Source organism: Pseudoliparis swirei, chromosome 6, assembly GCF_029220125.1.
Source record: "Pseudoliparis swirei isolate HS2019 ecotype Mariana Trench chromosome 6, NWPU_hadal_v1, whole genome shotgun sequence".
Taxonomy (NCBI): domain Eukaryota; kingdom Metazoa; phylum Chordata; class Actinopteri; order Perciformes; family Liparidae; genus Pseudoliparis; species Pseudoliparis swirei.
This window is the reverse complement of record NC_079393.1, coordinates 12,405,174-12,426,510: the sequence shown is the minus strand read 5'-3', so window position 1 is coordinate 12,426,510 and position 21,337 is coordinate 12,405,174. Positions and strand designations below refer to the sequence as shown.

Below are 21,337 nucleotides of genomic sequence, written 5' to 3'. Positions count from 1 at the left end.
GAGTGATATTTAAGATTTAACAAAGGAACGCTTGTTAATCATTAGAGCTGTGGTGTTAACCTTTTCTCTAAGTAGGATCATACTAAATAACATCACACTGAATCACTCCACAAACCGTTGCTAATCTTGCTTCCTTGCGGTCCAGCTCATGTGGTTCAAGATACTGGAGCGTACCCAGAAACCCTTGGTTGGCACTCAGCGGCAGGAAGAGGGTTAGTGGGGTTTTTACGTCATGGGCGGTGGGCCAAAGGCTTTGGAGATAGGCAGGTGTGTCCTGGATACGAAGTCTGGTCGTATTGTTGATATTACGCCTGTGCTGTTGGATACTATGTTATGACTGTTGGCAAAAGCTGGGAGGAGTTCTGGGAGTAGAGTGCTGTTCACAGTACTGTGTACTTTCAGCTTAAAGCATTACACATCAGTACAAGCAGGCCGAGACTGCCGGCTGGGATGAGAAAACGAGAGAGCTTCTGTTTTCTCACAGGGTTAGTGAGCGGTGGGTTTTTAAAAGTGTGGCTGAAATGGATTGACGATAAAACGGTGCCTTTTTTTCAGATGACAACGTGAAGGCTGGCGTCCACCAAGGCCACCGCTGCACTGTGGGCAGCGCACACACATGATCACATGACTCTGGACATGGACGCGGTCCTGTCAGACTTTGTTCGGTCCACGGGGGCAGAACCGGGTCTGGCAAGAGACCTGCTGGAAGGTAAGAGACTGAAATCCTCAACCAAAATGTTCTATAAAAAGACTCAATATGTGGGTATTTGTGTTTTGATCAGCTGCTCCCTGTTGCGCACAGAGGAGAGGGAAGAACAGTAGAGGAGAGGAAATGAGGGGAAAGGAAACAAAGGAGGGGAGGAGAAGAGAGGGGCCTGTAACAGTGAGTCAGCTCGCTGATTTAGGGGCCAGTGTGACAGTTTTACGAGTGCACGCCCCTGGGAGAGCTTTGTGCCCATTCATTGGAACTCATTGAGGAGCAGAGTGCTACTGGCACTTGTATACATACAGGTCCACTTTGGGGGGGAAAGCAGGAGAAAAAAAGTACGCACGGCAACAGAAAGCCGGTTGATGGTCAGTTGAATTGGCTTTCTTGAGACCGACAAGTGAGGTTTGGGTTTTTATTTCCATTTTTATGCAACAATTTCCCCCTCAGACGATTTTGCATTGCACTCAAGCATCTGGTCAAACTGCAGTGAAGAAATGCTGAACTCTTCATTTAGATCCAGTTTCGTCTACTTTACAGGAATAAAAGCATACTCCACACAAATCTGACTTCCATTAGGGAATGAAATCCTTGTAGTGTGTCCTGGAATTTGTGTTTTTTGTCTCTGCGTGTTTTATTATGCAGCTGGTGTCTAGTCTGATAAAAAAATTAAAGGGTTGGGTCACGGTGTCTGCCTCTCCCTCCCCTTCAGTCATTTTTTCTGATTCTGTTTGGCACAAAGCCACAGGGACAATAACAAGCCACCAAACAAGACACAGCACTCGATGTCCTATTTCAGTATCAAGCCTGCTGCTTCACACTGGTGTTAGCTTAGCTCTCCAGACCTGCATCAATCAGCTGTGACCCGCTAGTCTGAGATGTGTGTGAGGAGCAGAAATATGACAGCGCAACATGTGATGCTTCCCCTAGAGGCTGGTTTGTGTACTGAATAATTAGTTTGGACCTTTTGGAAACATTTATTGACAGCCGAGTCATTTTCTCTGTTCTGGGCTGAGCTTTTTAATTTAAGGGAAACGGTTTAACAGGGAAGAATAGGAAAAAGGGGGAACAAACAAATTTAGCAAATGTCTCATTAAATAAATCAGATAGTTATTAAAGCTTGCTCTTAAAGATCCACTTATATTGCCCTCAAATCCTCCTATGCACCTGCTTTACTTCAACGTCCCTTCATTAGAAAAAACGTGTTCAGTGAAGCAGCTGTGTTTAAAATGGATAGGGATGATGCATGTTCACACTGCAGATGTATTTATCAGTGTTTCTCTTACTGACGACCGCCATTAAAAATGAAAGAGCTGAAACTATGCTTTCCATGCCACAGTAATAGGCTAATGCAAATGCATTTAAAGAACATGCATTAGGTTCTGGGTGGCTATGTTGCTGGACCTTAAGTTGTATTCCAGGATCTGTACGGCTCAATAAAGTAGAACCAGTTTTGCATTGATCGACGGGAGAGGCAGTGTTTAGTGGCGCCGGGTTTCATGTTCCGACTATCGAGTATCGTTATGTCTGGAAGTGAGGAAAAAGACAACTTCCTCCTGGTCTCTTACAAAGGGAGTCCATTTATGGACCCTGCCTCACAAACATGCTCAGGTTACACGAGGGAGCCCTCTGAATGTTTGGAACTGTAGGCATTGATGTGAGTTTTTTAGTTCTTGTGGCTTTATAAGAAGGCACACAGTTTTAGAAAAAGTCTGAGGCTCGACTTGTTCTCAAAGCTGGAAGGGATCTCTATTAGAGAGACAACACCCAGAGAAGACAACTGTGTGTGTGTGTGTGTGTGTGTGTGTGTGTGTGTGTGTGTGTGTGTGTGTGTGTGTGTGTGTGTGTGTGTTTGTGTTACCAGTGTGTGGTTCCCTCCTGCACATCTGGATATTGCTGTCACTCTGTGAAATGATCTGCCTCTCCTCAGCGTGTGCATTGTTATGGCACCACCAAATCTCAACCTCTAGTTATTCTTCATGTAGCATGTTTTACTCGGACTGTATGGCATTGCTCAATTTGGACTCTATATACCAACATTGTTGGGGCTCATTATTTAAAAATGTGTAAAGAGCTGGGAATTTATCAGAACTTGTCGAATTTATAAAAACACTCTAATTGTTCACAAATTCAGAATATCTTTCACTGAATATTGAAAAGATTATCAATATGATACTCTTGAGTAATCGTACCAATATTTGTTCTTGACGTTTGTAATCAGTGTTGATGTGCAATCAACCAAAGCTCTTGTTTGTGTCTGTCAGGTAAAAACTGGGACCTCAGTGCTGCTCTGAATGATTACGAGGAGCTCAGGCAGGTCCACACTGCCAACCTGCCGCAGGTCTTCAATGAGGGCCGCTACTTCAAGCAGCCAGAGACACGTGACACGCCCACCCTTGTCAGCAAGTTCGCCAGGCCATCTGCACAGAAGCAGGAGGACAATGCACAAGGTACCAGGGCTCCCTCAACACCATATTGCCACCACCAACGACCCCATCAGGTGTGTCTTCCTTCACTTGCTTCCCACTCATCCATACAACTCTCACTTCTTCTCTCCCATAGAGAAGCGTCTGTCCCGCGGGATCTCCCACGCCAGCTCCGCTATCGTCTCACTGGCGCGGCTGCAGGTGGCCAGTGAGTGTACCAACGAGCAGTTCCCTCTTGAGATGCCCATCTACACATTCCAGCTACCAGATCTCAGCGTGTACAGCGAGGATTACAGGAGCTTCATCGAGAGAGACCTGATCGAGCAGTCCACCATGATGGCTCTGGAGCAGGCCGGTGAGCCCTACAGGATATCATATAACACAATACATTCTGGTATCGGGCTTCTCCTACTGCTGATGTGAGATATGTAACTGAATCTTGTGCATATCAGCATGCTCTTGATTTAGATTACAATGAAATGCAGGATCCCCACAAAGCAGTAGCAATGAGAAAATACCATTGAAGGTCGGTAATGTAGACAGAGGTTAAAGTAGAGGTGCAGAGCGGCAGCGTCTTGAAGCCAGACGACAACAACTTATTCAAAGCATACAGGATCCCAAAGGATTCATCTCCCAGTTTATGTTATGAACTAACGGAGAGAAACTAGTTAGTGAAGTTTAAAATCTTCCTGCAGATTTTCTCACCCAGAGACTGATCAGATTGTAGAGCCTTTCTCATCTAATACTGTTAACATTATGGGAACAGTCATCCAAAAATAATATCTGGGCAATTAAATGTATTGACTTTTACATTTCTGTATTTCATACAAGTGAATAAGTTAGAATCTGTCTAATGTTGTGGACACACACTGAACCGTCAAACCAGAGAATCTGATCTTGTGTGATAAGTGAAGGATTGAGCCTTCCTTTATGGCTGGTTGAATATCAACCAGCACATGAATCATTCTTGTATACAACATCATTAAACAACTATGATATGATATGATATAATATTCCTTAATTTGTCCCAAAGTGGGGAAATTTCAAAAATCACAGCAGAGCATAACTGAAAATAAATATGAAACACAAAACACAATACTAAAAAACTAAATACTAATACTAAATATACAGGGGGAAAATAAAATAAAGTCGTGCTGAGTAAAGTGCTGAGTTTGCCAGGATCTCCAGCGATCTACTGCAGGTAGATCTATTAGATAGTATTAGATAGTAAATCTATTACTAGGTAATAGTCCTAGTAGTCCAACTACTTCATATCCAACTCTTAAATAAAAGGTGAAATGCAAAACATCTGCATGTTGAGCCCATCCACACTGAGGGGTAAATCATTCAGAGCTTCTTCTGTGTTTACTGTTGTTAAATAAATGATGCAGTCAGATCACCCCGGGCTCCGAGCGATGAGGCTTCCTGCAGTAAAGCAGTCTGTATGTGAGGCCGTCATCTCTCCCTCAGGGACACTGGCAGGGCGGTGATGGAGCAGAAACTAGAGATACTGTAAAAGTCCGGCTGAGGAGGAAGATACTTAGAGTGGGTTTTTGAAGGACTGCTGGGTGTTTGAGGGGTGTCGGCAAAGCGTATGGCTAATGAAGCTAATTATGCTTGTTGGCTAATTATCCCCATTGGTTCCATCACTGGTACCTGCTCCAGTAGTGTGAGACTGGAGGTCATTTAGTTTACAGTTCATCTTAGTAACAACGTGACAAACAGTTGTGACGGCTCCTGTAAATATACGTTGTACATTTCTGACAGATTTTTTTAAAGGATCTGAAAATACCAATTAGACTCGAAGCGGACGATAAAGCAGCAATTGACAATCTTTCCACGTGAAGGTGAATTACATATAGCTCATGTCTAAAATAATATAATCAGGATATAAAGTACACTCAAAATTACACTAATTGCATGTTATTTATTTTGTATAAATAAAGTACCCTAAAATAATGTAATGCATAATGGAAAGAGAATGTGTTATCGAGTTTTGTAAACACCTGAGACTAATTTATGTATTTATTTTACTGCTCTTGCATCATCTAAAATATACTTGCTATTAACCTAACATTGTTGTATTTATATTCTTAATAAAGGAGCATATTTCTTTCATCACCAGTCGCTTGTGGAAAAAACATCTCTATTAACATTTTATAAAAACATTTATAAAATAATGCCCAATTAGACATTATATTGGAAACGCACAAATACATTTTTGTCTGCATTTCAATTTGAGTAAGTACAGGGAACATTGACTTGAAAAGGGATTGAAACTAAATGTGTTTTCTCTTTTATCCTTCTCAGTTTTGTGTGTTAATATTGTACGTGTGTGCAGGTCGTCTGAACTGGTGGTCCACCATGTGCACTAGCTGTAAGAAGCTGCTTCCTCTGGCCACCACAGGGGACGGGAACTGCCTTCTGCATGCTGCCTCTTTAGGTGAGATGCTCATGTACACCAGAGTATATCTAACACATGATATTATCATATCATCCAAAACAACTGTGCTAGACGCTGTCTATTAACATCGTCAGTGCTGCGTCACAGCTGCTGAATCCAGAAGACAGAGTAAGAACGAAGGATCGAAGAGCAAAGTAAGCTAGAAAGGGAGGAAGGGAAGGAGATAACTGACCTATACGTTGCAGAAAACTGTTAGCTGCAGTGTACAGAGGTTTATGCAGGTCTGTGCCGAAGGAGATTGTTGACTTCCCAGTGTGAAGACTGCTGAAGCAGGAGCTGTCGATGTTAGAGGCACCCGAGCAAATGCAATGTACACTGACAGTCCGACAACTAAGACCCTTTGATGAGTGATGAACAACAAAAAATTCCCTCCGAATGATTATATTGTTGAGTGCATTGGCTGTGTCCTTCTTTTATGTCCTCAATCTTAACATGCAGTCACGGTGTCTTGCATCTGTGTCCATCAGGGATGTGGGGCTTCCATGACAGAGACCTGATGCTGAGGAAATCCCTGTATACCATGATGAAGAGCGGAACGGAGAGAGACGCCCTGAAGAGGAGGTGGAGGTGGCAGCAAACCCAACAGAACAAGGAGGTTGGAAGAGTAAATGCACCACCACCATTTTAACTAATGATGCATTAATAAATCCATAAGAGCAAGTAAAGGGATGAGCCACATGTAACCTCTGTCATTAAGCGCTGATTTTAGCCTCCTTGCTGAGTCGCACCTTTGGTTTGCTGCAATGAAATGAAATATTCTTTCGATGATACCATGTGTGCATTAGTAGCAGTGTTACTGTCAAATCCTCTGCACTTCCTCTCCCTTCTCTTGATGTTCATGGATTAAAGTATTAGCCAATCTATTAGAAAAAAAATGGTGTCACCAAAGATAGCTCAGGCAAAGAAGTAGTCCAGACGCTCATATTTAAAGAATGCCTCGGGCGTCTTGGTGGCCCACTGATCTAAGACGCATCCCGTGTAAACGCAGCGTCCTGGTTTGTTGCATGTCATCCACCTTTCTCGAATTACCCATAATCCTTTTCTCTTTCTTTTATCAAACTATCCTTGAACAGCAAGAAATGACAACAATGACCCTCATGTGTCGATGCATAAAGCTTCTGGAGAAAATGTAGTTGATGGATGATGATGAATAATGGTAGTAAGCTTGTGTGGGTGAACATCAGCCCGTGCTTATTAGAATTTCTCCTTGTGTGTGTGTTGGTGCAGTCGGGGCTGGTGTACACTGAGGAGGAGTGGGAAAGGGAGTGGAACGAGCTGCTGAAGCTGGCCTCCAGTGAGCCTCGCTCTCACCTCAGCAAAAACGGCAACACCGGTGGAGGGTAAGCGGTTTGATTCATATTTATAGCCATTTTACTCCAAAGACACGACGCATTTGCATCCCTTGCCCTAGATTCCTGCGATGTTTGCTTCGTTGTCATTGTATAAGAGTGAGAATGAAACAAAACGCAGCAGCCGTAGTCGTGAGTTGCTCAGATCTCGCCCCACATCACACATTTCACACTCTTGCTGTGTTTGAATGGTTTTACATTGAAACACTGCAGGAGGCCCACAATTAAAACTAAAGCGACCTTCTCACTAAGATGAATTAGTCAGGGGAACTCACTGTTCCAACTCACACTGTTGCTCTTTAACATTGACTTCTTGATTTAATAACATTGTTAAAGCTGTCGTGTGAGACTGTGCCATCTACTGGCTGCCATCAGTACTAATAATGTGTCCCCTCCCCCCACCCGTTGCATAAACAAGTGTAAGAGTGGGTTTATCCGAGGCTACAGAGGCAGATTGGAAACTAGCTCTAGTTTCCTCTTCCTACGCACAGAAACCTTGCGGTTTGTCTCTTGTTTCCATTTTCACTGACATTCTCATACTAGCTGCTATGCCCATCGTGTACATAAGAGAGTATCTCGTATGTACACGATGGGCATAGCAGCTATTATAGTGGAGAAAAAACAACTATGATGGAAATAAAACACTCACCCAGGTGGCTGCTATTGATTGGAATGTAATTTCCTTACATCAGATGTGATCTTGGCAGCTTCTGGTTGTCTGCGCTCGGTGCATGGATGAATGTGATTAATGTAAAAACCTCAAAAAAACCATTTAAAGACTTTCGGCTGTGCGACAGCAGCAACTGAAAACTATTGAATATCTACATTAATTATCCAGCATCGCCAGTGTTGACTCATCCAGTACAAAGTCCTCTATCACTGAAAATATCCCACAATTTACTCATTTACTCTGGTGGTTTTAACCTCTCATTGAGTTAGACTGTAATACAGTAATCAGGTCAGGGACGTTTGATAGTCCTAGTGTGAGATGAGCCCCTAAATAGGATGAGTGGGATTCACATATTAAGAGGCTCTTTATTAGAGTGAATTTGGCAGCGTGGCTGTTTGTGTGGCTGACAACTTAATTGTTGCACATCCTCTGGTTCCCTGGTGGTTGCATGCCTGATTGCTCTGCCTCTGCTTTTTCTCTCGCTCTCACCCTCCCTCCCTCTTCATTTCTCCTGCTCTCTTTAATTCACACTCATGTACGAACAGATGGATCAGGTTAGATCACGCAGGCACATGATTTGCACGGACATTAACTGTGTTGGCAGATGCGTTTGCATCACTCAATCACAAGTCAGGAAATTGTCATAGTCTCCCATGATCCCACTGTGTTACATGGTTGTTGTTGTTTTTTTGCAGGGTGGATAACTCTGAGGATCCGGTCTATGAGAGTCTGGAGGAGTTCCATGTGTTTGTGCTGGCCCACGTGTTACGCAGGCCAATTGTGGTGGTGGCTGACACGATGCTCAGGGACTCGGGAGGAGAAGGTAGGCTGGCTGCATCTTGCTCTGACCTTTGACAATACAGTAGGATAAGCAATGTGCTGACACTGGATGTGGTGTTCCAGCGTTTGCTCCCATCCCGTTTGGAGGGCTCTATCTGCCTCTGGAGGTTACTCCGAGCCGCTGCCACTGCTCCCCTCTGGTCCTGGCCTATGATCAGGCTCACTTCTCCGCACTGGTGTCCATGGAGCAGAGAGACCAGCAGCGAGAGCAAGGTAAGCAACTGTGCATCATCACGAAACCACCAACTTGACGGAAAAATCTGGAGGCATACGCAGATTGGGATGTGGGACATACACCTTTTTCATGACCTCGATGTCACTTGCTGTAATGTGCATTAGTTAGGCAGTCTCTGGTTTAACTTTAAGTGGGTGGATTTCCAGAATGAGGGCGAGTGGTCTGCCTGTCCTTCTAGAGGTGAATAATGTATGAAACGACAGTCTAATTAGCTGTGATCCATTATTAAAGCGGGCCAGTTGACAGCAGGAACCAGGGAGTGGCCAACGTGGATGGGAAGTCGACAGCAGGCCTCTTACATTTCTCTCTCAGAGGTCACTGTTTGGATCTAGATGGTTGCAGTAGGTGGGTCTGTGGTGTGGTGTAGAACATACTGATGCTGTTATGTTGTAGCGAGGGGGTGTTGATTTTCCGTTTAGTTTGAGCTTGTTATTGTCTCTCGCTCCGGATGTGTGGCTTATTCCAGAGGTCTGACTAATCTTCACATGGAGTTCCTTAAATTCGACAAATAGAGTGGATCTCCTTGACAACCAGCCCGAGTAGTCACGGCACTCTTCTTTGTCTGACTCAGCGGGTGGAACTCACTTGTCACTTGCGTGGGTTGCCGGCCAACTCCGTCCCTCCGCCTCTTCTTCTCCCTCTCAAACACAGATACACTTATGTAAACTGTTTCTTTCTTCCTCTTTCCGTCTTCCTCCATCACTTGTGCTTTTCTGAGCATGCAAGTTTCCTATTCTCGGCATGTAAACACCAACCTAGTTATTAAATGTGGGTATGACTGCAGACTAGCAGACAGACGTGATTACTAACCTACAATGCCTGCCCTGAAGTCATTCCCCATAATGCCATAATGCATATCCACGGCAGCCTAGTCCACAGCACATAACGATTCAGCAGTCCCACTTATATTTGGACATTTTAGTGTGGCAGTTTCCTTTTTATCCAGCAGATGGTGCGTATGTCAAGAGAACCGGCTGAAGCTGAGCACTTCACTGCTGCATGACTGTACTTTTTCATTCTGGTACACTGTGTCCTGTGATAGGATCAGAGTACGTGTTGTCTACATTCTCTCTCTCCAAGATGTTCTGAAAACAGTTGTACGCTTAGCTTGGTGCATTTGTATATCATGTGATGAATCATATTACGCAGCCATGATGCAAATCTGTGCTGCTCCTATCCTGTGTACTATGTATGTAAAAGGTATAGTTTTTTTATGATATTCTAAATAATGTGTGTTTCTGAATTTTGAGAAATGGTACAATGCTGGCTTATAACGCTGAACAAAATGCCAGACAGACGAGCAGCGGGTCAGACGGGCAGTCAGCAGTCAGACAGACAGACAGACAGACAGAAGGACCTAATCTTCTACTGCCAATTAGGATGGAGCGGCACCAGCCGGCCCCTAAGCCCTCACCACATCACCACATATGGGCAGGGTCCCGGTATCGGGCCTCAACAAACCAATGCTCTCTACTTACAGTCAGGCCAGTGTGTGGACGTCTCAGGTAGAGGGTTAGTCTCAGTTTCCCCCGGCACAGTGAAGAGCATCGGAGAGGCCGTTGGCCTCGTGTGTGTTCAGGTGCCAGAGGCTGGGTTAGAATACTGGCTCTTTCTTCAGCCGTCTGTATGGAAGTTTATAACGCGAAGCCCCCCCCCCCCCACACCCCACCCCCCAGTAACCCGATTCGAAATTTATACTTGTATAAAAGGGGATGTGACAATAAAAAAAAAACTTGAAACTTGACACATCACACTACTGACCCTTTTATGCCCCGCTTGCTCGGCTGCTACGGTTGTATTGATGGTGGATAGAGAGATACAAAACAAAAGTGAGGAGTGTCTAAAGTCAGAGGTTATTTCTAAGGATTATAATTTTCTTTTATTTAATTGTTCTCCTTCTGAGCACAACCCAAGAGCACAGTTACATTCTTAGGTAAGGCAGTCAGGTGAACCCAGAGCTTTCTATGTGTGTTTTTAATCAGCCCACTGCTGCTCACCTGCTGTGTGATAATGACTGGCTCCTCAGTCGACGCCATTGGCAATGTCTTTTATCAGCGTGTTTGTGCTCCTGTGGGTAAACGTTGTATGAGTGGAACTGGACCTCTAAAAACGGTGGAGCTATTTCAAGCTCTGGTCCCAGTACCAAAACACTTCCAGATTTTCTTTGGCATCCCGTCATCAAACCCCTAACACCCATTTAAATAAAGTAAATGGTCGTCTTTTACACAAAGACCACCTACATAACAGTGCAGTTTAACATCCAGCTCTGGCCAGGTTCTACTTCTCTATCTATTAAAGACTCCCAGTGTATTCTCCCCATGCAGTTGGCATAATTAAATCAATATGGCAGCCAGAATTCAAAAGCTATTTGTTGTGGTTTTATATGTTACTTCAAACGTGATGTTCTTTTAATTACCACCATGGTTCCGCTCAGACTTGTTTATATGCATGAATGCTGTTTAGTCTGCTGAATTGGGTCCTTTAAATCTGCAGCTGTGCAGAGTGACCAAAGTCGAGGATTCAATTTTGGGCATTTTCCAGACAGTACAAATTGTTCTTGAATTGCAAACAGAGGAAACATTTGCTCAGTGTTCTTGCTGTGAATAAAAGCTTGTAATGTGTGAGTTTGTCCTCCGAAGGGAGTGAAAGAGGAGAGAGAATCCTCTCTCTTTCTACTCTCATGACACAAGTCATGATGGACATATCAATGTTCATTTTGTGCAAATGAAGAAAAGAAAAAATCCTGTGAATGCACGCTCAGAAAGGTTATCTACCTCGTTGGCGACAGCTGTTTTCTCACAGGTTACACCCAAGTCCCTCTCTGAATCAAAGATGCAAACTGAGCAAGGCGAGGCAGACTGGCAGCTGTGTTGCTCAGTACACCACTCGCATACCGCGGAAAGCGATGATGTCATCCATGCCTAAGCTATGAGAATCGGTCATTCAAGGACAACAAAACAAGGCTGCCAACAGGGATAGTAAATACATTACAGCACACGTTAGTCCCCCAGAGCTCAATTGGCAGTGTTGAATCTCTGAATCTGGACCGGGCCCAAGTGGGAACAACAGCACACACACAGCAGTTTGGAATGGCGTGAAAGTAGGACAGCTGCATCGTGGGAGCCAGGACACCACCTCTCAGACCTCCGCTGCCTGCTGCATGACCCCGAGTGGGAACTGAGTGGGAGCTGGTTAACTGCCTTCTTTCAGTCTGTGTGTGTTTATGATTATGACTGAATTTTTCTGGGCAAGAGTTTTCGAGGAAAGACCCTTTTCTTCTCCCAGTGTTCATTGCTGCCATGCCACTGCTCTCATTACTGTTTGTCTCTGTGGCTACAGGCATTAGTCATGCTTTTTTTTTTGGGAAGGTGGTATAAAATGCATTTACAGGTATGAAGCAGAGGCAACCGTGACATTTTAGGACAGGTCTATGGACGAGCTTAGTTTGCCAGCCCTGCTATTAGTGATGTATTTACTCAGCCGTTGGAATTTGTTTGCTTAACGACTAAATGGTGTTGGACACAAATAAGTGGTCATGTTTGCAGTGTTAAATTTGCAAGCATGGGAGTAGCCGCAGTTATTCGGTTTCAAAAACTTAAGGCATTATCACTATGCATGTACCAACACTATTGTGACACGTGTCATGATTAATAGTGTACTTTGCACCTATGCAGAGACTCAGGAAGAGGGAAAGAGTTGAAGAGTGAGTGTTTTGACCTGTAGTTTCATCAGGGACACGGGAGGGGCTTTGCATGAAGCCTGCAGAGTGGAGCAGCCCATTGGCAGTGGAAGAATTGATAAGGCAGGGAGGAGACCATATCTTCCATCTGGGGCTGACGGTGAGGGCTGGAATGTCCTCTGCCTGAACAGCCTGCCTCTCTCTGCTGTCATGTGGACAACAGCCCCCATACCAGGCAGCCTGAGGAGAGCTGTCATGTGGGCCAGTGGGGTCTAGCTAGTCCTCCTCACACTCTTGTTTTGAAAAGCAGCCGTGCCCTCGCACACAAACGCATGCACGCTCACACTTTGGACATATTATGAGCCCACGAGAGGAGGGTGTCTGTTTTATGAGCTCTGTCCAGTCATTAATGTTGAAAACATCTTCCTGCTTGCAAGTAGCTGATCATATCAGCAGGGTATGAATTAAATGATGTCAACACTTCTTCTCTTTTTTGGCACTCCTGTGGCTGATTGCACTCTATTAGTATGCTAAACAATCCTGTACAGCCCTGACCAACCGCAGAGCTGTTTGGTTCAATATAAAACCAAGCAGCAGCCTTAGCATGCCAAGCTCAGACTATCAAATCCTTTAGTTTAACTAAGGGATGGTTTCAGCTTGGATCCCATTTTGGTAGTTTATGCATAACTCCTTTTGTTAATGATAACACTGTACGCACCCAAGTATCTGCAGAGGTCTCTGAAGAGGAAACGCACAGTGACTCTCAGGTTAGCAAAATGTATGTGGAAGAGAAATCAAAGACAAACAGTCAAATTATGACCCAGACTGTGTGTTATAAATTCATCACAGTTTACAGACCGTCTACTTCAACCTTGGCCGAACATACTTCCCATAGTGCATGCACGTTGTGTCTGTGAATCAAAGGATTATTAACAGCATTTGAAGTGTACTCAGTTTGGATTTACCTCCAAACAAAGTGTCTTAGATAATCTGACTAAACTGTTGTTCAAAGGCTTTTTTGCCTTGCCCCCATTGGAATTTGCTGTGGCAATGTCACTGTGTTCCCAGGTATCAGTATTATCCCTCGAGATCACAGTTTTATCATTGCAGTTAGTAAAGATACCTATGAAAATAAGACCCAATTTGAGAATTAATAATTCATCATTGACCTTACTTGTCAAAGCAGTCTCACCAAAAGGTCAATTTAGTAAGCTTTCAATAATTAAGCTTTCAATTGTATCAATGATCTTCATCAGTGGGTGGAGTTGTCACAGAACTGTAAATGTTCAAATTTCCAATTTGACTGAGGACTTTAAAGACATCCCATCCATGTTGGTTCAAACGTTTGGATTGAAAACTAAATCCAACCGTGGAAATAAAACTGAATTTATCAGCTGTTTTAGGAGATTTTTATTGTATTGATTCGACAGTACAATATCATAGGACCAGTCTGTGTTATTAGAGGAGCAACCAATAGAAGTTAAAGCTTGTGACTGAGGCCCTTCGCGGTCTGGATGAGTCAGCGCGAGTGACACTCTCTGGTCACGGTAACTTCTCTGACTAGACAATGGATGTCAGGTAGAATGCACCCACAGTATACTTTACCCTATGCTGACGGGCATCTGGGATAATTAACAAGGCATTATCCTAGTGTGTCATTATGGTGTCACTGTAGCTCTGAAACCACGGTGGCCTTGGGAGAGAATGGGTGGCGTGCAACGTAGACTGGTGGTAAAGCTAGACCAAACTAACCTTCTGATAATCTCATCTCTTCCAGCTGTTATCCCTCTGACGGACTCGGAGCACAAACTGCTGGCACTCCATTTTGCCGTGGACCCTGGCAGGGACTGGGAGTGGGGGAGGGACGACAATGATAATATCAAGCTAGCCAAGTAAGTCCTGTATAGTGTGTCCCGTATCGCAGGGTGTTGATGCTTATCAACAAAGCACACAGTGGCGCTGACTACAAAAGTCACATGAAGGGTGAAAAACTGCAGGCCAAGGAAGTTCTATTAGTCTCCACACAAGGCCGTATGTGGGGGATTTAACTCTCATTCTGGTCTCCGAGCTCAGGTCACTTTAAAGAGTGAGCAGAGAGAACAAATTGTGGGATATGTCAGTCATCCATAGGGTTTCCCAGTTATGGCCTCACTAAAGCAGCAACACACACGCTGAGTTTACCAAAGAGTTTATGTCAGGGTTTCTGTTTCACATTCCTGCCAGTCAAGGTTTCAGCCTATCATTTTAAGGAACAGTTCACTCCAAAATCAAAATGACATACTCATCCTCTCACCTGTTGTGCCATTCATCAATTTCGGATAGTTTTGCTGTGAGTTGCCTACCTTTGGAGGTAGCGCCGTAGAGATTTCTATATTGGGATCAGATGTTACTCGGCTTGTGGTGCTCAAATCGCCCAAAAATACATTTGGAAAAACTACACCAATGTCTCTTTCCAGACATCATGACCCGGTTGCTCAAGATAATCCACAGACCTTTTTTTCATGCAGGAACTATTGTCTGTCAAGCAAACTACACCTGCCAACCGTAGTCCCTTGCTTCAGGAAGGGTGCGTCTATAATCACTACTGCTAGCTTACCTCGCACCAATGAGCAAGCTAATGTGACAGCTCAGCCGAGGAGGACGCCATTAAAGGTTACCATGAGTCCATGAGATGATGCTCAGATAGTGCTGTTCTCAAATGTATTGTTTTGGCACTTTGAACACCACAAGCTGAGTGTCCCATAGTCACATTATATTAAAGACATGGCAGCCAATATCTCCAAGACTAGGCATCTCTGACCAAAACAATATAGATTAAACTGTCTCTTTTTAAGAAATGTCGTACTCAGATCAATTAAGATGCTTCGTGTGCCATAGGGTTCAAGTCAACTGTGTTATATCACTGCTTGTTGCTAATTGTGGATACATGTTCTCCCACAGTCTCATCTTGTCTCTTGAGGCCAAACTCAACCTGCTGCACAACTACATGAATGTAACATGGATCCGAATTCCATCTGAAACGAGGGTAACTTTTTCTTACACCTGTTTTTGGTTCGTCACGGTTCATTTTTCCCAAGAGAGACTTCAGATTCCAGATGTTTTGGAAACCATATACTCTTCATTCAATCAGTTTTAGTTACTGTCAGAATTAAATAATCCCAGGAATTCACATGTTTGTTCTGGAGCTGAATCACCAGAAATAAGACAAGAAAGTAGTTGTTTGGAATAGATTTTTCTGAGACCGTATTGCTTTTGCTATGTTCTGTGTTTTATTCATTGCTCTATGTGTTTGTGTATTTCTGTGCAGGCTCCCCTAGCTCAGCCAGAGTCTCCCACAGCCTCTGCAGGTGAGGATGTCCAGTCTCTCGCTGAGTCAATGGACTCTGACCGCGAGTCTGTCGGCAGCAACTCTAACGTCAATAACGGCAAGCCCAGCAAGGAGAAGGACAAAGACAAGCAGCGCAAGGACAAAGACAAGAGCCGGGCTGATTCTGTAGCCAACAAGCTCGGTAGCTTCAGCAAAACCTTGGGAATCAAGCTGAAGAAGAACATGGGAGGTCTGGGTGGCCTTGTGCACGGAAAAATGAACAAATCTAACTCTGGCTCAGGTCGTAGTGGGGAGAATGGAGGGGAAAAGACCAAGAAAAAAGAGTCTAAGACAACCAAAGGGAGCAAGGAGGAGTCGGGTCAGTCAGCCAGCTCCACTTCCTCTGAGAAAACCACCAGTTCATCCCCTACAGACAGAGACGGACCCTCCAGCTCCTCCCCCACCGGGAGACATGACAGTGCAGCAAGAGACAAGACCTTGGAAAACTGGAAATACAGCACCGATGTGAAGCTCAGCCTCAACATCCTGCGGGCTGCCATGCAGGGGGAGCGTAAATTCATTTTTGCAGGCCTCCTGCTTACCAGCCATCGACACCAGTTCCACGAGGAGATGATCAGCTACTACCTGACCAACGCCCAGGAGCGCTTCAGCCAGGAGCAGGAGCAGAAGAGGAAGGAGGCCGAGAAGAAGCCGCCTGCCACGAATGAGGTGGCCGTGAAAAAGCCAGAGCATGAGAGTGTCTTCCAGAGGGAGAGATCGGACAGCTCGCCACCGGAGAGCTGCGCTCCCATCCTGCCCCACTACACCCACACATACAACCACAACTCCCAGCCCCCACTGGGTCTCAAGATGCAGGGCAGGAACAGTCCCACTCCTGCCGCCCCTCTCATCTCTGTCCCAGTCCCTCCTCTCACCCCGCTAACGGCCTCCCACCATGTCCCCCACCCAGCCCCTGCGCCTTACTGCTCCCCCAGTATTGCTAAGAGACCGGGGCCCGTTCCTGTGTCCGCCCACTACAGCCATACACCGCCCATTCAGCGGCACAGCGTGATTCACTTACAAGATGTCAACATTCAATCCTCCATCTTCCAAGATGACCCCTATAAGCCTGTGGTGGGCACCCTAAAGACATGCGCCACCTACCCCCAGCAGAACCGCACACTCTCATCCCAGAGTTACAGCCCTGCTCGCCTGTCTGGGGTCCGCACTGTTAACACCATAGAGACCCTGTCCTACAACATGCCTGGCGAACACAAGTCCCACACATACACCAATGGGTTCAATGCGGGAGACATTCAGGACTGCTTGGAGTTTGCTGATGAGGACAACTTGTCTCACACTTGGCTGAACCAAGAGAAAACCAAAGGGCGGAGCTCTGGAAGCCCTTTGTACTGCTTTCAGCAGCGCCGCTGCAAGAGGGAGAACTGCTCCTTCTACGGCAGGTCGGAGACGGACAACTACTGCTCCTACTGCTTCAGAGAGGAGATGAAACGCAGGGAGAGGGAGAGCAAAGTGCAGAGGCCTGCATAGCCATCACAGCCACTTCAGCCACTCGTCAACAAGGCCGCAGGAGACTTGAGGGAACGACACCATCTGCACTCTGAATTTAGAATAACATGACGGCAAACATTTCCTTATTTTGTGGAGGAATGCTCTTGTGTTCCTGTCACCCCTCCCTTGTTAGTAAAGAGTATTACTTTATGACGAGAAAGCAGAACTTGAAACAGTGAGCAGCTTTGGCCAGAAATTGTGCTAATTTTTTTGTTTTGTTTTTTTGTTGTCTCATTGAAGTTAGTCTTTTACTTGTTTTAGAGTAAAAGTCATCTTTCTGTGATGTAACTTTCTGTATGTGAAAGTTCTTTATTTTTTAAAGTCCAAAAATATTTGCGTCTCATCAGGAGGGAACATTTTAGCTCTTTTAATCAGTTTGAATGCAATACCTCTGCTTGGTTCTTCAACAATTTGTAGTTGTTTTGCAATAAAAATAAATTCAATGGGAGATTAACATTAGACTTTAAAGCAATACATTGGTGATTTTTGCTACACCCTCTCCCAATTTTGTCTATGCACCAATAATATAGTTACTGTAGGTTAACTGTGTCTTGTAAATTGTAAAGGATTGTCACGGTGTGCTTTTGTAAACAAATTTGAACTACGGGAATTAAAATGTGTAAGCATTATAGATTGTAATGTTGGATTAGGATGAAAATGTAAATCTCTCATTTGTTAAGTGTACCTTTGTTCTTGCCACAGTACAAGGGTTTCCTGTGTCAGAATTGGACTCAAGATAATGTGTAAGATATCATTTCACATTTGTACCCGAAGTCGACCTCCTTAACCCTTGTGTCGCCTTCGGGTCATTTTGACCCGATTCAATATTTAACCCTCCTGTCGCCTTCGGGTCAATTTGACCCGATTCAATGTTTAATGTCGGTGTTCTTTCGGGAGTCAACAAACAAACATAAAGTACCTCACACTTAAACTTGGAAAACAATATTAATTCTAATAATTTTCTGGAGATTTTAATAGCTGGGGTCATATTGACCTCAAGGGTAAAATATGTTAGTAAATATAAAGGTAACAGGAGTGTTAAACATTGAATCGGGTCATATTGACCCGAAGGCGACAGGAGGGTGAAACATTGAATCGGGTCAAATTGACCCGAAGGCAAAACCAAGGGTTAAGACCACAAGCACTGCCAAACTAGCTTCCTTAAGAAGATTACAATTCAAATTTTTTCAAAATGTTTTCTGTGGCAAACACCGAACAGTGTGCATAGGATGAATCGCTTCTAAAATATGCAGTGTGTATGGTGTGTTACTCTGAGTCGCCTGTTAACTAATCTATTCGGTTAATGTGTTAGATGAGAAGAATTGTGGGTAGTAAGAGCAGGCCGATGCGTATTTGTCTTAAGTGTGATTACGTGTCTCTTCCCCTCTACACAAACAACACAATGTGCAGTCATGCTATTAGCACTATGTGGTGACCTGCAGTATAGATGTGTCACCGGTTTAGAGTGAGATTGTCTGTTCTTCTTCCATATCTAGAGGCCGTTAAAAGAAGCACCTGCTGCTAAGAGCACCTCAAGCCTTTGTGATCATCAGTGCTTTAACCAATTAGTGGGTTTGTAAAACCCCGGGCCTCCAAGTGCTTTCTGCTCATTCGACATGACTACTGTAAAGACGCAGTGTTTGTGTTGCTGTTTGTTCTGGTGATGCTTGGATAATGTGCCATGCTGTCCTTACCTGAGTGTGTCCTGGCCAAGGATGTCCACTGCTCCCTAGGTTTGCTTCTGTCTCTCTCCTGTACGCACTGCAGTGTCGCTCCTCTTCGTTTCTATGTGACAAGTTCATGGACTCTCACCATGTTAGGACTGTAAGATATGATTTTGTATTCCTTTAAGAGTTTTACACGACTTTAAATTATTAATTTGCACATTAGGTACAGATGTAAATATGAAAAAAGTTTATTGTTACAAACGTGGTGTGTCTGTGTCATTTTAGTTTTTCCTCCAGGAGGTTTTCATCAGGAAATCTAGAGGTTGTAGATTTTATTCTTAGGCTGAGGATTTTTTATTAGCAATAATCAATGAAATTACAATGGAGATCACGTTGTTTAGCTTTCTCTTGATCCACATATGCTAAAATACACTTTGCTTGCTATCTATTTGCTTTCATCCTCTTTTCTTTTATCTAGTAAGGCCTAAAAGCAAAAGATAACTGGTTAAATTAGTGTACCAGAACTAATCATAATATGATCATGTTGTTTTTCACAAAAATCACTGAGGATGATCATTTGAAGAGTCCCACTTTTCTTTTTTGTATGTGTATATAATTGGCATGAGCAGAATTTAGCAGCATCCTTAAAGGGGTTCTCCGAATTGTAAAAATGGATGCAACAGAGACAAAATAATGTATGCTGATTTTGTTGACACAAATGTGGGTCAAACTCCAAACAGACTGGATCCTACAATTCCTAGTTTTACAGTTTGATTTAACAGTTTCTATAAAACATTTTGGGTTGGTCACTCTAAAACTTCCAAGTGCACCACATTGCCCTTTAAGAGGCTATTTGACTTTCTAGAATAGGACACTTTCCATGGTTATTGGAAAGACTGCATTAGTGGAAAAAAGGTAATTGATCTTGCTTATTGAATGAGTCAAACAAAACCGAATGAGAGGAATATTTCCACCAAAATTCTTCCGAGGTTACAGCGTTGAGATTCTTGGAAGGGAACAGACAGGTAGGGCAGCACTCCAGACTTGGACCTCTAGCTCTGCTTTCTTCCTCCAGAGATGCCTTGCCATTGGCTTTAGGGTCGATGCCATTGGCATTAGGGTCAACGCCATTGGCATTAGGGTCGATGCCATTGGCATTAGGGTCAACGTCATTGGCTTTAGGGTCGACGACACACAGCAAAAGAGGCTTTTAAAAAACCTGCCAGGGTTAAATCTGGTGATGGCTCGCAGCAAATGTCACACATCAAGACAAATGGTATCAAACACTACATAAAAATGTCTGAGGAAATTCAAAGAGATGGTTAATATTTATTTACCTTTGTAGATATGTGTGGATGAATTTTATTACAGCTTAATTAAATCTTCAAAAGCCGAGAAGCAGCTTGTAGGCATAACTGAGAAGGGATTCATTCGATAACATTAAAGGCTTCCAGTCACATCATCATTGGATAATACATGGTTAAGTACATATATGTCTTCAGGGTTGTTTTTTACATTTCTGGCTGGCAGCATGGCTCGAGTGACTTCAGTTTCAGTCGGTCAATCAGTTGCTCCACCACTATTGAAGATATCGTCATAGAAGTTATGGATTATTGACATGAATGACTTACGAGATCTTTTGACCAGTTAGTCAACGATTTCACTGATCTGGTGAAATATTTCAACATCTTTCATGGATTGGCAAAACATCCCAGAGGATGCATTCTCATGTATACTTTGGTGATCCTCTGACCTTTTCTCCAGCCATGTGTGGTGTTGATTGAAATGTCTACAACAACAATTAGAAAGATTACCATGAAATTTGATATGGACAATACTTTCCCAATAATTTGTAAAAACGTTTGCGTTCCCAAAACTTTACATCCTCGTAACTCTTTCTTGGTATGAATGACAGCCAAACTAACAACATCCCCATCAGCCTCATCTGTAAATGCGTCCAGTGCTAATTAGCAAGTGTTAGTTCCTGAAATGCTCTGCTAAGCTGATGAACAAGGTCAACATTTTAAAATGTTTACATTAAACTCAATGTGAATTAAACCCTGTGCCAAAGCCTCCAAGAGCCTCTGGCATAGCTGCACACTGTAAGGTCCTGATAAACTATAATGCACTAAGCAATGCAATAACTTTCGGCTGAGTAACAAATCAGTCCCTGTCTCTCTGAACTCTCAAATGCAAATGAGCCCATGTTTAAAAAGAAAATATTGTTTCAATAAAAAGGTACGAGGTACAATTAGAGTCCACAGTCTATATACGGTAGCAGCTGGCTGAGTTGGTGGAGTGAGAGTGAGGAGAGCGTTGCTTAGTGGGCAGTAAGTAGCCTTTAATGTGTGGGATGAATTGCATACTTCTGACTGAGTTAGAGTCTCGTGACTGGGCTGCGGGAGACAACAATGTGGGTTAG

At 43.8% G+C, this 21,337-nt stretch overlaps 2 protein-coding genes across 5 annotated transcripts in view; one reads left to right on the top strand and one right to left on the bottom strand.

The window, feature by feature from the left end:
• Positions 1-10,705, bottom strand: part of LOC130195590 (proprotein convertase subtilisin/kexin type 5-like) — a 39,214-nt gene extending 28,509 nt beyond the window's left edge. Inside the window, exon 1 of one of the 2 annotated variants that reach the window (XM_056417204.1) lies at positions 10,688-10,705. The gene's annotated coding sequence lies outside the window, so the exon portion shown is untranslated. Of the gene's footprint in view, positions 1-10,168; positions 10,233-10,687 lie in introns of those variants that run through there. The other variant, XM_056417205.1, reaches the window with a different exon arrangement.
• otud7a (OTU deubiquitinase 7A) overlaps positions 1-19,363 on the top strand; it is a 30,340-nt gene extending 10,977 nt beyond the window's left edge. For 2 of the 3 annotated variants that reach the window (XM_056417209.1, XM_056417208.1), the window contains 11 exons: positions 556-709; positions 2,971-3,156; positions 3,269-3,487; positions 5,474-5,575; positions 6,064-6,191; positions 6,824-6,936; positions 8,311-8,438; positions 8,519-8,668; positions 14,147-14,261; positions 15,310-15,394; positions 15,677-19,363. In XM_056417209.1, coding sequence (XP_056273184.1) covers positions 625-709; positions 2,971-3,156; positions 3,269-3,487; positions 5,474-5,575; positions 6,064-6,191; positions 6,824-6,936; positions 8,311-8,438; positions 8,519-8,668; positions 14,147-14,261; positions 15,310-15,394; positions 15,677-17,227 — 2,862 coding nt within the window. In that variant the 5' untranslated portion in view covers positions 556-624 and the 3' untranslated portion in view covers positions 17,228-19,363. Of the gene's footprint in view, positions 1-145; positions 213-555; positions 710-2,970; positions 3,157-3,268; positions 3,488-5,473; positions 5,576-6,063; positions 6,192-6,823; positions 6,937-8,310; positions 8,439-8,518; positions 8,669-14,146; positions 14,262-15,309; positions 15,395-15,676 lie in introns of all 3 variants that reach the window. The other variant, XM_056417207.1, reaches the window with a different exon arrangement.
• The last annotated feature ends 1,974 nt before the right edge of the window (positions 19,364-21,337 follow it).